General features: G+C 43.6%; 1 protein-coding gene across 4 annotated transcripts in view; it reads right to left on the reverse strand.

The window, feature by feature from the left end:
- Nucleotides 1-17,963, reverse strand: part of LDB3 (LIM domain binding 3) — a 180,758-nt gene that overhangs the window by 62,447 nt on the left and 100,348 nt on the right. For all 4 annotated transcript variants that reach the window (XM_030203362.1, XM_030203363.1, XM_030203361.1 and 1 more), the window contains exon 4: nucleotides 1,538-1,613. In XM_030203362.1, coding sequence (XP_030059222.1) covers nucleotides 1,538-1,613 — 76 coding nt within the window. The remainder of the gene's footprint in view (nucleotides 1-1,537; nucleotides 1,614-17,963) is intronic.

Raw genomic sequence — 17,963 nt, forward strand, 5'->3', positions numbered from 1 at the left:
GGGGGGCTGACACCCGGGGTGGATCGCCGATGCGCCCCGCCCCCCCCGGATGCAGCGCCCCCCCCTGGCGAAAGAACCCCCAATCCCCTGGTGAAAGAACCCCCCCGGGTGCACGCTGCTGGGGGAGGGGGGTGCCACACGCCTGCCGGGGCAGAGGGAGCATGAAAACGAAGAGCCGACAGGCGCGTGGCACCCCCCCCAGCGGCGTGCACCTGGGGCGGACCGCCCCCACCGCCCCCCCCTTGGTATGCCACTGGACCTAAGTAACAATAAATAAAGATAAACAAATAAAATGATCATGATTTAACTCTGATTTCTTACAAGGAGAACAACAGTTTAAAAAGTCAAATTTCTATCAACAGAAACTTGGGATAATAGAGAAGATTCACAAAAAATCTAATTACTGACTTTTCTACTACGCTGAAGTTCATAAACCGGCTTAGGCCGGCAACTATAGTGAATAGAAGTAGCAGAGGCAGGTGTTATGCCCGTGACTGATATTACAGAAAGTGGAACATCAAAGGCAAAATTAGAAAAAAAATGCTACCTAAAACAAGTGGAAAAATAGTAAATAAATGCCAAAAAAGGGGTAAAGATTTCATTTTTTCTTTTCCCAATTTTGCCCCTGCATCGCTCGTCCCAAGGAGCATGCCCGTGGAGCCAGTGTGAGCATTTACACCAGGTCCGTGACAGATGTAAAAGGGGGTGGGGGTGGGGAGACTAAATGTACCATGCAACGTGTGTAATCAACAGTATTCTCTAAGTTGAACATGCATATTTGAGACATGCCCATGCCCCTCTCATACTCCGCCCATGTGTAGTTACATGCTAAGGCCCTTATGCTTTACCTTACAGAATAGCACTTAGTGAAATTACATATGTAAGTGCCAATTTTCTTGGCAGTAACTGCAGGTGTCCAGTTATAGAATTGCCCTGTATATGCCTTACTGTTTTCATTGTTCTACCTTTGTATATTTTTGTACACGTGAGAAAGGCCCAATAAATACGTATTTTTATTCCAATCTTTACCAGATTCCCTCAGTTATTTTTTCAGTGTGTGTTTTTTGTGCCTGTCCAGATACTGTTCACAGATTATACTGTACAGCCAGCCATCACAGGACCTGTATACTTGTTCTGTGAAGAGGATTGTGGAGAAGGTTTTGATTTTATAGGCACAGATACTAAAAATAATATGTCATCCTCAGCCCCACCACAGTAGGAGACTGGCTGCACTACTATAAACTTAGAGGAAGACTTTTAGGGTTAGTTCATCGAGGTTTAAGTTTCTGAATCCCAATTTCCTTGATTTCTCTCAAGGAAAGTGTATCCTCAGCCAACTGCTTTGAGAAAGTCTGAAAAATGGAGAAGTGAGAATAAATGTGCACATAAATGTAGTTGCTTTGGAGTGTCTAAAAGAAGGCAAATTAATATAATGAATTGATATAATTGAGAGCAACAAAATCTCAGAGATGGGACTCACACGGGTGACATGTCTGGCTACTCTAATCAATGGAAGACAAGAATCCAGGTACTCTACCTTTTGATGGGGGATCACAGGAGCAGAAGAGTCAACACGAATTGAGCCTGTTGGAAGTGGAGCTGGACGCCTGGATCTGGAAAGCAAAATAAAATATATGTATATTAATATTTATCATTCTCCCTTAAAGTTTGACTTCTGAAAGCCATTGTTTGATCTTTTATAGGATAAAACTATATTGGAATTGTGACTAGCTTGCTTGACTATATTTAATGCATTGTGAATATTCTTATGTACACCCAGTGGGCCTATTAGACTCAAGCAAGTAATTCTTCCTCCTGGGCTTCAGAAAGCCTGTAAAAGGTCCTTCTACATGACTAAGCTAGAATCCTTAATGATCAAAATGCTCTGCATTTTACAAAGAAACTTTTTCAAGGCCAATAAGCTCATTTTTACCTCTATCATATAATAATTTATAAGGGGAATCAGGAACATCCCAAAAAACTTTTGTTAAACAATTGAGCATCAGTAAATATGGTTGTGGCATTTCTGATACAGTGAATTCTATTTAAACCCCTGTTAGATTCTGTTAAACATGCAAATGCGTAACAAATCAGAAATGCAGGTAAATACTAATTAAACAGACATCTAGGAATATAATTATACAAAGAATAAAGTTCCAATGGGTCAAACACAAGGTGCTGATGAAGCACAGAAGGAGTGAAAGAAGGCTTAGAGCATTGATCTTCACTATTTTTCTAGAAGGGGCCATGTTGGCAAAAAACCCTCTTCCATGTGACAGCCAAGATCATTGCTGGACAAAGTGGAGGGCACAATGGGAGGTGGAGCGGGAACACTGCTGAACTGAAGGATTCCCCTTCTGATATGGTCAGTCTGGCTGCTCAAGTGCATTCTGAGTAATTTGTATAACTAAAATGAAGGCCTCGATGCACAAAGGCAGCCGTAAAATACAGCTGCCTCCCTAAAATTTAGCGAATCACTAACAACCAGCAATGCACAAAGGGGATCACATGCAAATGAGCTGCACGGATCCCTCTTTGTGCATCCTCGCATTCTGGGATGCACTGGGGAGAGCCTGGGTGTCACCATTTTGTTCCGGGCAGGCTTGAGGCAGGAGGGGGGGGGAGCTGTTGCTCCTGCCCTCCTGCCTCCACCTTGTTGTAAGGTACAGGAAGGGGCGGGGGTGTGGGTCAGGTGCGGGAGGGAGGGAGGGGGTGTGTGCCTGCGCAGGGGAAGGGGTTTGGTCCACCGGACAACTAGGAAAATTTTTTTAAAAGGTTCCGGGGTCAAGGGGGGGGCACGGTCCACTGGATCACCAGGGAAAATTTTTTTAAAAATTTAGGGGGGGGGGGCACCGGTAGGTGAGCGGTAGGAAGCACAAGCAGGCATCCTTTATAGCTTCCTGCTTGTGCTTCTCTCCTCTCCAACAGCACTAGAGCAGCCATAAAATTTCCTTGTTAAATTAGGGCTGCTCTGGAGCTGTGCATCCCGTGGAATACACATTTGATTATGAATGAGCTCATTGTAATACATTTGCATGGGGTTCTCAGTGGCTGTAACGGCACATGTTAGAGCCACGGAAAACCTCTTTGTGCATTCCTAGCTACCTAAATGTTTGCTTTAGACTGGCTGGAACCAGTGTAAAGCAAACGTTAATAGCAAGGTAAGCTTTGTGCATCTGTCCCGAAGTCTACTACCCACACATTTTCCTTTTCCCTAAGCTCACCTTCACCCACACATGCTCTATTCCTGTTCTCAAGCAACTCTCCCCAGCACACTGTCCACAAACACTATCCCAGCTAGTCTCAATCCCCAACCCCATCAGTAGCCTTCACAATCCTGTCTCCACTTTCAGCCCTTTCAAGCTGGCTCTCTCTCCGGTTTTTATATCTTTCTATATTTGCTTGACTTTCTTTTTTTTGGCAGTGCCACCTCTGGAACCACTATTCTTTTTTCTCCTGGCACCACATGACTCTCAGCAAGTTTGAGCTGCTCAGTGCCCAGTTTTGGGTGCGTGCCGATCCACTTTTTAGCGCACCTGTAAAAAAAGGCCTTTTTAACATTTTTGCTGAAAACGGATGTGCAGCAAAATGAAAATTGCCACGTGTCCATTTTGGGTCTACTACTACTACTACTTAACATTTCTAAAGCGCTACCAGGGTTACGCAGCGCTGTACAATTTAACAAAGAAGGACAGTCCCTGCTCAGAGGAGCTTACAATCTAAAGGACAAAAAGTGCAGTCTGAGACCTTACCACCAGCCATTGACCTAGCAGTAAAGACTCGTGCGGTAACTGGGCGGTAATGACTTACATTCGTCCGTTATGTGCGTCCGAAAAATTTTTTTTCAGACGCACGTATCGGACACACGCCAAAAATGAAATTACCACAAGAGCCACATGGTAGTCGGGCGGTAACTCCATTTTGGCACATGTTGGGCGTGCGTAGACACTCACACGGCTTAGTAAAAGGGCCCCTTTAATTCTCTGAGTTCCAACAGAAAGTAAGGTCTATCTATATCTTAATTTCACTTTTCTGGTAACAGGACAGGAGCACAATATGTTTAACGCAGTATTCTCAATTCAGCCCTCTGAACACACCCACCCAGATGCCTATCCACAATATGTATGCACTAGAGAGATTTACATGCACCAGCTCAATTATATGCTAATTTATGGTATCTCATAAATATTTCTTGTGGATACACCCCAAAACAGGCTAAACTAGCAGAGCATGTACTGAATACTGGGTGGAGAACTACTAGTTTAATGGGACCAGGGCCAGATTTGTGTGTATCATGGTACCTAACCTGTAACCTCATTTAAGAGGCTGCACTTGATTACATAGGAAGTACATTTTAGGTTTAATAGTTTTCCATGCTAGTGAAGTGTGAGACATTAAAACTGAAGCTTGACTGTAATAAATCTGGCCTTGAATGTGGCACTTCTATGTGCTAAGAGTATGACCAGTGATGCTGACCACCTCGGGCAGAATTAGCATCAGAAATTCAATGCTTGGTCATGACTGGCCACAGGCATTAAATATCCGGGGCTAATTCCTACAGTGCTAGCCGCTGGAGGTTATGGCTGAATGTCGGCTGGGACTTGCATAAATGGATGTGATCCCTTCAGGATGCCCAATATCTGCAGCACTAATATTACTAAAATCCCTATGGCAGTGATGCCAATATTTAGCATATTGGTGAGTACCCAACTCCTGCTGGCAAAAAAGGCATGACCTGGATGCCCTGAAGATGTCAGCAGTGTGCACATGGGAACTCAAGTTGCCAGCACAAAAGGGTTGTGTGTGCTTCAGTTGAAGGGAGGAAGTCAGTAAGGAGAGTGAGTTCAGCCTTTTGGTTGTGGTGAATGAGCTGGGAAGCCACTGAAGCTATGGGCAAAGGAGAGGGAGAGTGAGGAGTTAAAGCAAAGTGGAGCGGTATTGACTGAAGAGGAATTTTTAAGGAAGCATAATTTTGTAGAAACAGAGAACTTGTATTTCAGGAAGCTTTTGTCATAAGTATATTTTCTCAACACCGAGTATTCAGCAGCAAGATCCGGATAGAGGCTGCCGCTGACGATCCAGATAGAACAGTGAGCTAGCGTGGGCAGCACTATCCAGATAATGGCAATATTCAGCTACTGTCATTATTGCTTGTTAAATGCTGTTATCAGCGCTCATTAGCTTGTTAAGTCAATTAAGTTACACGTGGTGTTATAGAATCTGCGCCAATTTTGGCACCTAAATCTTAGCACACTACATAGAATCCGGGGGCTAGCCATTTGAACCAATTAAAAGCTGGTGTAAATGCCTGTGCCTAACTTAGGCATGGATTGGGCATATTCTAACACTGCATACATTTTAAGAACGCCCAAGACCCACCGATGCTCCTCCCATGGCCTCGCCTTTGAGATCCATGTGGTAGTATTTACGTGCACCACTTTATAGAATATGCTTAGCAAGTTCTAATTAGCGCCAATTAGTGCTGATAATTGTTTATCAGTGGCCAATTATCGGCCTGTAAACCAATTAAGTTATACATGCAACTTGGCCAAAATTGTATATGTAACTTTAGTCACCATATATAGAATCCAGGAGTATCTGGACGGGGCCGAGGAGGTGACTGAGAGAGGAATTAAATAATCTTCGGCGAAGCCCCGAGATACATGACATACCTCATAGACCTACCAACCAGAAACACATCCGAATCATCATGGACATACCCAAGTTGCAAAGGACTTAAATACAAATCAACTTACGCATCCAGTTTCTCCAATATAAGTACACAACTGTGGAATGCACTACTGAATGCCGTGAAAACATCATACGGCCATCTAAACTTTCAGAAATCACTGAAAACTAACTTGTTTCAAAGGCATACCCTAATGATCCAACTTAAATGTTCAAACTACGCAACACATCAAAACCAAAGTACGTAACGGCATAACACAACCCTTGCGCTGTTACACTCCTACCTTGTTATGCCTGGCGGCGGCCATCTTGAGAGGTTCAGCTGTATCAGTTCCTGAGGGGCAGCCATCTTGAGAGGTTCATCTGAGAGGCAGTTATCTTGAGTGGCTCATCTGAGAAGCAGCCATTTTGGGAGGTTCATCGGAGAGGCAGTCATCTTGAGAGGTTCTCTGTATCTGTTCCTGAGAGACAGCCATCTTGAGAAGCTTCCTCATGGGTGTGCCCAATGAGATTCCTCGCCTCTTAGCTGGGGCAGGGATCCTCTGATGGGAGGCCTACTTAAGAGCAGAACATTGTCATCATTTTGCTTCGGCTTCAACTTCGGTGGAGTTTCTTGTGTTTCCTGTTTTTTGGTGTCTTAGCATTTTTGACCATTGCCTGAATCCTGATGTTCTCTTTGTTTGCTGCCTGCCTTGACCATTGCCTGAATCCTGACCTTCTCTTTGTTTGCTGCCTGACTTGACCATTGCCTGAACCCTGACCATCGCTTTGTTTGCTGTAGCCTCGACCTCTGCCTTATTTCTGACCGGGCGCTTGGCGTGCCACTACTTCCGGCTGGTGTTTGGAAGTCCTGTCGGCCCTGGGTCCTGGGGGCTCAACCCCTGGGGGAAGGGGTCGCTCCAGGTGAAGGTTCAGAATTGTCCGGCCGCCTTGCGGAGCTCGGGTCCGAGTGTGTCGCATCTGTGCTTTGCTGGGCACAGGAGCTCACAAGCGCAACATGTGCTTTATGATACTCTAATGAGACTGTTCCATAAGAACCTATCTTACCACAACACCATTTTGTATTTGTTCACACCGGAGTCTGCGAACACCTCTCCGGTACTATGTAAGCCACACTGAGCCTGCAAATAGGTGGGAAAACGTGGGATACAAATGCAACAAATAAAATAAAAATAAATGTTCAGCAGCACTATCTGATCAGTATCACTGTATATCCCTCTCATCAGCACTAATGCAGGAAGAAGCCGGATAAATGCCTTTGACTATCAATTTCTTAAGTTTCTCATTATTTAATCACTGGGATTCTGCAACTTTGTTCTCTGTTTGATCTACTCTTTATTTTGTGCTGCTTTTCTCTTTCAAAGGGTAATTTTATAAATTTTGTTAAATGAGTAAACCCTGTTTTACCCACAGAAAACAGCTTTTATAAAATCATCCCAGGAGTTGTGCGCATATAAAGTAGACACAGAGAAAGTTCATGCCTATTTTTTACCTGACCTGAGCGTAGGTGCATTTGGGGGAGGAGTTTGGGCAGAAAATGGACAGTCATGATCTATGTGCATATTTATAGAATACAAGTGTCTTGATACATATAAATGTATGCCGTCTATCGAGAAGAAATATATTCATGCGGGTGCATTCACCCATGTTTTTTTTATAGGTTTTATGAAGTAATGTTAGAAAGACACATGGAAAACTACTACTACTTATCATTTCTATAGCGCTACTAGATGTACGCAACGCTGTACACTTGAACATGAAGACACAGTCCCTGCTCGACAGAGCTTACAATCTAATTAGGACAGACGAAAAGGACAAACAAATAAGGGAATATTAAAGTGAGGATGATAAACTATCTTGTCTTTTATAAAATAGCCTCTATAATGTGGGTTTGCTATGTAGATTAGAAAGGGGAGAAGCAAAAAATAAGGAACTTCAGACAGTTTTGACTTCTCTGGGTTTCTGGAGGGATCCTATCCAGTGGTGACAAGAGCCACATTGATTGCTTCTTTTGTCTTATGGCCAGATAGGAGCTGGCTCTTACATTTATATTTTTGATATTGGGACATAAAGTTCAAATTTTTCTTGACCTTTGTAGAGCTACTCAGCTCAGAAGGAAAGCTTTTTTGGCTTTTAAATCTGAATTATTGGCTCTTGGAGGGATTTTGTTTCTACAGTTTCCATGTAAATGTTTTGTAAAATAAGACTCAAAATCATATGTTTTCTTAGACCCAGACCAGTTAAAGAATTTTCTAGATGCAAGAAAGCCCCCTAGGCCTATAACGGCCTCTACCCCATCCTCTCTTCGAAAGGCGAATGTAGAGTCTCATGTTGTAATGTCTGGCGCTCACTGTAAGAAATTGCCTTGGTTTTCTTTATGTACCAGTTTAATTCTCCTGCTAACTGGTCTTTTCTTTATTCTCCTCCTCCCTTTCTCCTTCTTTTCCTTTGTTTTCTTATGTCTTGTGGTATATTGTTCTTTGTTATTGAGGTTTTCATTTGAATTAGAGGTGGTAAGATATAACAATGAGGAACATTTTGTTATTATAAAAGAGCTGTCTTGATTGTATTATGAAAATGTATAAATATATATTTTTAAAAGCCCCAAAATAGGTATGTATTTGGACTTCCAACCTAAGCAACTTGTTATAAAATTACTAACTATAATCATTGTTTTCAAACTGTTATTCCGGATCTTCATCCTTTTCTACTTCATTAGTCTGTATACTTTGTATTTTTGCTTCTGGTACTTTTTCTCTTACCTTATTCCTTCTCCTTTTGCTACATTTACCTTCTTTGGGGCCTTTTATTAAGCTGCAGTAAGTACTAAATGTGCTGAGGCATCCTGCGGTAAGTTACAAATGTATGTGCGCTACTCAGATGTTAAAAATATTTTTAGTGAAAGAAGCATGTCTGGGGGGCAGAGAGTGGGCGTTAGTGTGCTAATTAGTTAGCGTGTCGGCATTGCCGTGTGATTAACTCAGGATTAATGTGTGAGCCCTTACTGCCTAAAAAATAGGTATCAGTAAGGGCTCACATGTTAATTCTTTTTAATGGCCGCACACTAATGGCAAAATTAGTGCATGGTCATTAATTCAGAAACTAGAAAATCGGCTATTGTCGAGCTATGGTAGAAATGGCCTTAGCGCATGGGAAAGACCCACTAAGGTGTGGTAAGGCCACTTTCTACCCCAGCTTGTAGAGGACCCCATTCTGTCTTTTTTTATTCTTTTCTCACTTTTTCTTCTTTCTCATGCTCCCGTCCAGTGGTTCCCAAACCTGCACTTGGGGCTCTCAAGCTATTTAGGTTGTAAGGATGTCTGCAATGAAAATTCATGAGGTATGCACTACCTAAATTGAATCCAAATATATCTCATGCATATTCATTGCAGATTCCCAGAGGACAGGTTTGGGAGCTGCTGGTCTAATCAGCAGCTCCCAAACCACATGTTGACCTGTCTCTTCTTAATAACATCCTCCTGTCAAGCAGATGAATTTCCAATAGTGGTGAAGTGCTCTACCATAATGCTGGTATTTCAACAGGGTATAGGTGTGCTGTTTTTTTAAGCCAAATTCAAGTACTACTACCAAGTTTGGTTTGGGACTATATCTAAAGAATGATGTGCTATGCATGGGTCTCAAACAAGCTTTACCCATTTTTTTTTTTAATTTAGATTTTGCTCACACCTTTTTCAGTAGTAGCTCAAGGTGAGTTACATTCTGGATATTTCTCTGCCCCAGGAGGGCTCACAATCTAAGTTTGTACCTGAGGCAATGGAGGGTTAAGTGACTTGCCCAAGATCACAAGGAGCAGCAGTGGGATTTGAACTGGCCACCTCTGCATTGCAAGACCAGTGCTCTAATCACTAGTCCACTCCTTCACACTCCACACCCATGAAAAGGATCTGGTGTGATACAAATGTCTCTCAATCATCTCTTTATACCATGGGGAACTGGTGTATAATATATCCCTATGCTATGTCACAGAGCTGACAGAAGATAAAATCATAGAAAACAAAAATCAAACATTCTGGTAGGGCGCTGTAGCAAACTAACTCCCAGCCCTTCATGACAGGAAGCTCATTTCCTGAAGCTCACATGAACAACAGAGTACAAATAATGAAATAACAAACAAGAAACTGCTTTCTTGTAATGTGTCAGGTGGAAATCTGCAGTGGACGAGACAGTAAGCAAAGAAAATGCTACACATTCAATCAAAGCTTAAGGGGATGGTGGGTAGGGGGCTTTGAGTGCAGTCTTAAAATAACAAAGAAGTACTCTGTTTAAATCAGCTTACACCCTTACTACTTCTACTCAGGGATCAAGTTATTTCCACAAAACCTAGTATATCAGTAGTTGCATATCTTATCAGCAGTATGATAATAAAATGTGGACAGAGGGTACATAAAGACAAGGCTAATCTCAACTGTCAGGCAGGTAACTTTGAGGGGCTTTGGTACGAATTGGTCTTATTGACACAAAAGCATTTAGGCCTCTTCATTGGCAAAGGGCAAGTACCTCAGAAGCTGTTGATATTTCTATAGCCCATTTATAGTTATTTTTGAGAGGAATGGATAGATTAGCAATAGCATTTTCTGTAGTTCCCACTACATTTTGAAAGGCTGATCATGGACTGAACCCAGAGCCACTGGCATATTTATTAAGAGAGTGAGCCTTATTAAAACGACTGCAACATAATGAAAGATTTGACATTGTGCTGGGATGGTTTATCTAACATTTGCACAGGTTGGGCATTCATAAGACAAACAGCAGACAGAGAGTATTATGCAATATTCACTCTAAACACAGACGGTATAGCTTTAATGGTCTCAATGGGATTATCCAAAACCACTTGTCATTTTGGAGTGTCTGGTAATAGATACTGTTATGAATGGAGACATCATATAATTATGCACATTTTTTTTGCAAGAATTTCCCAGTAGGTCCCACCCATTAGAAATGTATTTTCTTATTTAGAACGTTAACTGAAAACCAATTTCCTTTCATTTAGTAACTTGTTTTTCAGTTAGTTTCTATATAGGAAAATGCATCATATAGGATTACAATGCGTAAACCATGCTCTGACTGGATAGGATATTTATTGCATCCCAGGGATGGCTTTAAAGCATTGGCACCCATAGGAGAGACCAGTGAACAGAGGGAAGGGGTTTCATCCCATGAAATCACAGAGCACGGTCCTAAAGCAAGTGGAATCAGGCTTCTGTTTAGCTCAGGCATTTGATGCCTTTACACTCTGGCACCCTAAGCAGCTTTTTGCCCATGCCTAAAACTGACCACTTATGCCAACTAAAACCTGGTGTAAATGCCCATTCCTAACTTAAACACTGATTGGGCATATTCAATAACAGTGTGCATAACCTTTCGGAACACCATGCCCCTCCCATGGCCATGCCCCCATTTTGAGATCCACACATTAGAATTTATGTGCACCACTTTATTAAACAGGATTCCTTTGTGTTTGTCCCATGCATTTTTGAATTCCGTTACCGTTTTCATCTCCACCACCTCCCGCGGGAGAGCATTCCACGTATCTACCACCCTCTCAGTGAAAAAGTACTTCCTGACATTATTCCTGAGTCTGCCCCCTTTCAATTTCCCACACAGAAAATTAACAAATGTGCTTAAAACTCAATGGCAGACTGCATGTGGCCCGTGGCCTGTAGGTTGCCCACTCCTCTAGTATTCTATAAGGGGGGTATTCACTGGGGAGGAGCATGGTCAGGGTTCCCACTTATGCACATAACTTACAGAATTTGCACATTGAGGGTCTCTTTTACTAAGCGGCGGTAAGCCCAATGTGGGCTTACTGCTCGCTAAACAGGAAGTACCTCGTGGCGTACTTCCCACCCCTAGCGCGCCGTCATATTCAATGCTACAAAAATATATATTTGTGGCACTGGAGTGTACCTGACAGCAGGGCCACTGAGAGGGGGGGGCAGGGGGGACAAAATTCCCCGGGCCTCCAAGGGGGGCCTGGCACCGGGGTCAGGTCGCCGACGCTGCAGTTCCCGGTCTCACCTGCCTGCCTCCTCGGCATCCGAAGCGGCAGTCACAGATCGCCTCCCTTCAGGCCTTCCCTCCCTGTGATCCGCCCTCGCGGAAACCGGAAGTTACATCAGACAAGGGCGGGACACAGGGAGGGAAGGCCCAAAGAGAGGCGATCTGCGACTGCCGCCTTGAATGCAGGGGGCCCAGAGCCATGAAGGCAGGCAGGTGAGACTGCGGACTGCAGCGGCGGGGGGCGGCAGCGGTGGGGGGAGCGACAGGGGGTGGCAGCAGCGGGGGGGGGGGGGGGGGGGGGGGGGGCGGAGGTGGGGCGGCCTTGCCCCGGTCCTGGCCTAGTCTCTCAGCGGCCCTGCCTGACAGTAATCGGGTAGTGCCACATGCTGCCGGTTACTGCCGGGTTAACATGGAAGCCCTTACCACCACCTCAATGGGTAGCGGCAAGGGCTCCCCCCCGAAATGGCTGCGTAGCAAATGCTTTACTTGCCGCACAGCCATTTCCTGCAGGAAAGAGAGACTTCCCCTTTACCCGCTGCGGTAAAAGGGGGCCCTTGGTACATGTGAAAAACACATGCTGACGCTAGCATAGTCCACCTTTTGCTGCAGCTTGATAAAAGGGGCCCTGAGTACCCCATTTAGGTGCATGCATTTAGGCCCATCAAAGTCCTGGTGTAAGTGGGAGCATGTAAATGCAGGTATATTAATACTAATGTACACTAGCCTTCTATAAGAACTATTACATTCTCATTACCCATATTAGTTGCCTAAATTGTGGCACTCAGTTATGGAATTTCTCCCTATGCATATAAAAGTGTCATTAGTATAGGCAGTTATTCAAAGATTATCACATGCACACACCATAACAGACATCCATCACATTGCAAAAGTAAACAACTTCTACAGAGTACATCCAAAATTTAATTTTTATTTCATTTCTATCTTCCAAAATTCCAGACAACAGACGTATAGATCTGTATGCTGCACAAGCCGGCATGTTTGAAAATACAGTGAGATTAATAAAAATGCTACCAGCAATAAAGAACGACAACTTGGATGCAGCAGCTCATATGTTTACTTGCTTTGTTTTGAGTGTACGGGGATGATGACTGTGCGGGGAAGGGGAAACTTAGACTGATCTAATTGGCTTCATCATTTTGATGTCACTTGGTCTCCTGTCTGTTAAACCTCCTTGGTGCAGGCCACAGGCAGTCTATGCTGTCACTGCCTGGGAAAAGACTGGAAGTGATTTTTAAGGTGGGGGGGAGAGGGGGTGGAGATCGGGGAGAGGGAGGGAACTGCAGATCTTTGCAGAGCTGGACTGGGAAGGGAAAGGAGAGATGCAATGGGAGGGAGAAGGGAGGGACTAATACGGGGTGCATATGCAACACATGCAGTGTTGCCAGGTGGGCGGTTTTACCGCCCAATTGGGCGGTTTTTGGGCTTCTTTTTTGTTTTTTGGGCGTTTTTTTGGCGTTTTTTTCGGCCGCGGGGGCGGGGTTAGTGACGTTTTGGGCAGGGCCAATGATGTTCTGGGCGGGGCTGATGACGTGGGAGGCGGGGCCAATGACGGCGGGGGCGGGGGTGATGACACGGGGGTGGGGGTGTCGGGGGTGGGGTTTGAGTTTGGGCGGGTTTTGGGCTGGATTTAGGCTGGTTTGGGTGGGAAAAAAATTTTCCACCTGGCAACATTGAACACATGCACTTTGATTGGATAGCCACTGTATCAAATTTATGGTATGTTTTCCTGTTTCTATTAGTTTTATTTTATTGTAGTCTGCATAGATAAATTGATAAACTTGAAACTGGTTATAGGCTGGCTTTCTAAATGTCTCTATTCTATACTTTAAAAAAAACGGATGTTTATGTTGCATGCTTCTGGTGTATAAATGTCCATTTCCCTGTACTGTAGAACAGGCTCTACGCCAGCAGATTCTGTTCTAAAATACAGTTGAAAATTGAGATACCCTGACCTGCACATCTCAATTTCTACTTCTACGACCTATCTAAAGTGGTGCTGCACATGTTCACTGACTGAATTTCATCACTGTATGTAAAAATGTATTTGCAGCTCTCGCCCTGCTCTCAAACCACATCCATTTTGCAGATGGATAAACTGGGACATTCTACGAACAGACAATTATTAAAAAAAAAAAAAAAAGAAGAAATTATGAGGTATGTGCTGAATATTGGCCTCACAATGTTCTATTACTTAGGGGGATCTTTCACAAAGTGTTGGTAAACCCAATGTGAGCTTACCACACGCTAAATCAGAACTGCTGCCGGCCTAATGCGGCAGCCAGCGGTAGTTCTGGCTGCAGTGCATGCCATTTCTGGCCCTCCTGAAAAATGTTTTCTGTAAAGAAGCGTTATCCCGGCGGTAATCGGATATCGCCGCACGCTGCCCGGTTACCACTGGGTTACCATGGGAGCCCTTACCATCTCAATGGGTGGCAGTAAGTGTTCCCCACCGCATGGCCACATGGTAAGTATTATCTTACTGCATGGCTTTTTTTGGGGGAGGGGGGGACTTTTTACCCACTGCAGTAAAAAGGGCCCTGGCACATGGGAAAACGGTCTCTGCTGCTACCGAAGGGCCCTTTTTCCCACAGCTTAGTAAAAGTACCCCTATTTTTGGGCATCTATAACACACACATACTTATTGCTTTATGACATACAGTAGCTGTAGATTTTACTTCTTTAGAACATTACAGCCCAATATCTGAGATCCTGCATTTTTGGTAGTCATTCAATAAAATTATTGTACTTGGAGAAAACAATTCGTCAAAATGATGGTGCTGCCTCTACATGTAGGACCTTGAGTAGGAATGCAAATGGACAGATTTACTTGTAATACACCCCTAGGTACAGGAGGAAGGGAAGGGACTCATCTAAGATGCAGACAGGGCTGGGGTGGGGATGGGTAGGAAAAATACAGTGATCCCCATTCCCTATTTGAAGTGGACAGTGATGAAAGGGATGCCTCCTCCTGACTGATGGTGTTCTCTTACACCTGCATCTTGAAGGTACAGGGTTAGGCCAAAAGTGATCCTGTTTTACAGTTCTAATGCAACTGCACCTTTAGTGTAAACAGCTCTGATAGATCTCTGACCTTCAGGAAAAGTTCAAGTGGGATGGAGAATGAGGCACTGCTCTCATCCTGGCACTCCTTTTGAAAAAAGCAGTAAGAATGAAACATCATCTAAGCAATAATAACCACAAAGCCCCCCCCCCCCCCCCCCCCAATGATCATGGTACTTCTAGGCTTCTGGGTAGTGAGAAAACCAGGCTTAGAGGTATGTGATCTCTGGAAATCCAATGGCTTTTTTGTCACTTGTTTGCTGTGTACGTCTGTATACTGTTTCTGCATATCCAAGGTGGTTCAGATTTCTGTTTGGTTCACCATACGCAGATGTTCCAATACTACAACATTTGTAAACCACAGGACTCATGAGGCAGGCCTCTGCAGCCGAAACACAATTTGTGTCGAGTCCATTACTTATTGTGGAATAAACTTCTGATGTGAACTCTCATAGAGTCCGCTGGTTCTTTTTCATCATCTTTTGTGTCTCCCTCGCTTTTTTGCCTGCTTGGTGTGACCTGTGCAAAGGGTTTGATTTCTTCTGTGCTTGTCGATTCAATCCAACGGTTTCAACAGAAAATGTGAATTTTTCCTGAAGGCCACTAAGATTTAGTTCTCTGGAGAATTTACAGATTTCCTGATGTTGATCCACAGAAATTCATTTTGTTTTTTACTGCAAACACAACTTTTGCATCAGAAGGGGTTTCCTGAATCAGTCAGAAAAACTCATGTATATTTAACAGGTTTGTTGAATTGGGTGGCAAATCTCTTTTATAGAGATTAGCATATCCTTAAATCTGACTGTCAAATCCACCTTTGTTCCAATTATAATCTGCACTATTTTAACTGTCTGCACAAGCCCCTACAGGTCTGTGGCTAATACCAATTTTCTTTTTTACTGTTATTTCAGATGTTTTCTCTATTGGCTGGTCAGAGAAACCCAGCTAGCTACACTAAATATAATGAAACTTGCTTAGCTATCAATTGAAATGGCTCTGTTCTGTTCCTGTTCACTGACCTTATCATCTTGCAGTATTTTTGGTGACTTATTCATTTCCTTGCCAAGGGCTAGTACCCAAAGACTGTTTGTCTGTGAGCTCACAGCTGTCATTTTTATTGGCTCTTTTATGTCAACCAGCCCCTCTGATAAGCTTTACTACAAATAGGAACCTGTGACCTTTCTATGCTAAATACCACGCATGGGGCAGGGGAGACTGAATTACCTTGCATGCCTTCAAATATATGGTCTACACATAGACACAAGTGGAAATAGATACTGCAGTAGAGAATGATGTGGGGACAAAGTTTGTCCCCGTCCCTGTCCCCACCCCGTCCCCGCGAACTCTGTCCCCATCCCTGCGAACTCTGTCCCTGTCCACAGAAGCCTCAAACAATTGATTTTATATTTAAATCTTTTTATTACAGTATAAAAATGAACAAACAATATTCTGAACTGTCATTTATAAAACAAAAATAGAAGATACACCCCCCATCTTCCCTTCCTCCTCCCCTTTCACAAACATCCCCTCCCCTACACTCCCTCCCTGCATAATATGCATATTCCATATACACACACACTTCAAAACTTAGTAAACAAACCAAATTCTACAGAGAGAGACACATGTCCATCTTCCAAAATTTAATACAGCAGATATACAGATCAGTAGGATGGGGGGAAGGGGGGAAGCAGTCCATAAAAAGTAAAGTCTGAAACAACACAGTTATGTACCTAACTGTTTAACCACTCTTAATACGCAATACTGGTAGCAACCAATAATGAAACAATGATGGAATATTCATTCACATAGCAAACAGCCTGAGCCAACAGATTTATTTTCCAATGAACATAATTAACTCTGTATAAAATAGTAGTAATAAAAGAAGGGAACTGCATTTTTATAATATACCATACCACTGCATTCCACAAAACAAAAGGAGCAAGTTCACATATGCCATCTTTTTCTTTCGATGTAGGCGCAGGAAAAGAAGATGTTAAATGCTCCCTACTTTACTTAGCTTTAAACAGGAAGAATAGCTAAGGAGGGGGAACTTTAAAACCTTTAAAAACCTATAAAAGTGGACCAGCAGCTGTTTCCTTGTAAAAACATAATTTGCAATATACAGTCAAACAGGGTGCACTTATGGGGAGCGGCCGCAAAGATGACGACTGACAACAGCTCAGCCCCTGACAAGACAACCGAGAAGCAGACTAAAGCGATGGCAACACGAAAGACACACTCACACACTCTGCAAGGCAGCTGGAAAGCAGCAAGCGGTGGTTGGCCCTGTGAGAGATGGCACAGTGCCAGGCGAGGTGCACCTGAAGCCAGCCAATGACAAGCCACCGGCCCCCTCCCCCTGCATCAATTGCGACCTGCGTGAGGAGTGGTGTGAGAGTGTCTTAGAAGCAAGGAGGTTGAATAAAACGCACCATGCATGTCTCAGTCATGCACGTGGCATGCTAGCTCTGCCTCAGTCAAATGACAAGTCCTTGATGGTGACATCATGAGTGGTGGGCAGGGAGGGGAGTACGTGCTCGACAAGGAGGACTTAGTTCGGCTGGAGTTCAGGCAGGGAGGAGGAGCAGCCAACGGTAAAACAACAGTGAAAAGGTAGGCATTCAATTTACTGCAGGTGCAGGGGTTATTACTGCTTCCGCGGGGCAGTGAAATAACCACTGTTGCACTCATGGTAAAAATCTGGTTATTTTTAGCTTTCCCGCAATTTTACCATGGATTACTGTAGTTTACCGTGTTTACCTGCTCCCATGTCATTCTCTATACCGCAGCAGATTTTTGCTTTATATAGAATATAAGCTATAGGACAGTGCTTCTCTATTCTCTCCAATCTCGCTAGTTGGGTTGTCAGGGTTTCCATAATATGCATGAGGTAGATTTGCATACAGTAGATCTCTGCAATATATGAAAATGTATCTCATGCAAAACCCGACTGGATGGGAGTGCCTCCAGTTTTTAGAGAAGCACTGCTATAGCGTCTTTTCCAAGGTATGCACTGGGGTGCAGCATATAGGAGCTTACCATGCTCACATTTGTTGTTTTTGTTTTGTTTTGTTTATTTTCCTTGTACACCAATTGTTTTCACAGCATGTGGCATGGAAAGTCTAAAATGGCCTACTTTCTCCCTTGGTCATTCTGACTTGGTTCAAAAATTT

This window comes from Microcaecilia unicolor, chromosome 5, assembly GCF_901765095.1.
Source record: "Microcaecilia unicolor chromosome 5, aMicUni1.1, whole genome shotgun sequence".
NCBI lineage: Eukaryota > Metazoa > Chordata > Amphibia > Gymnophiona > Siphonopidae > Microcaecilia > Microcaecilia unicolor.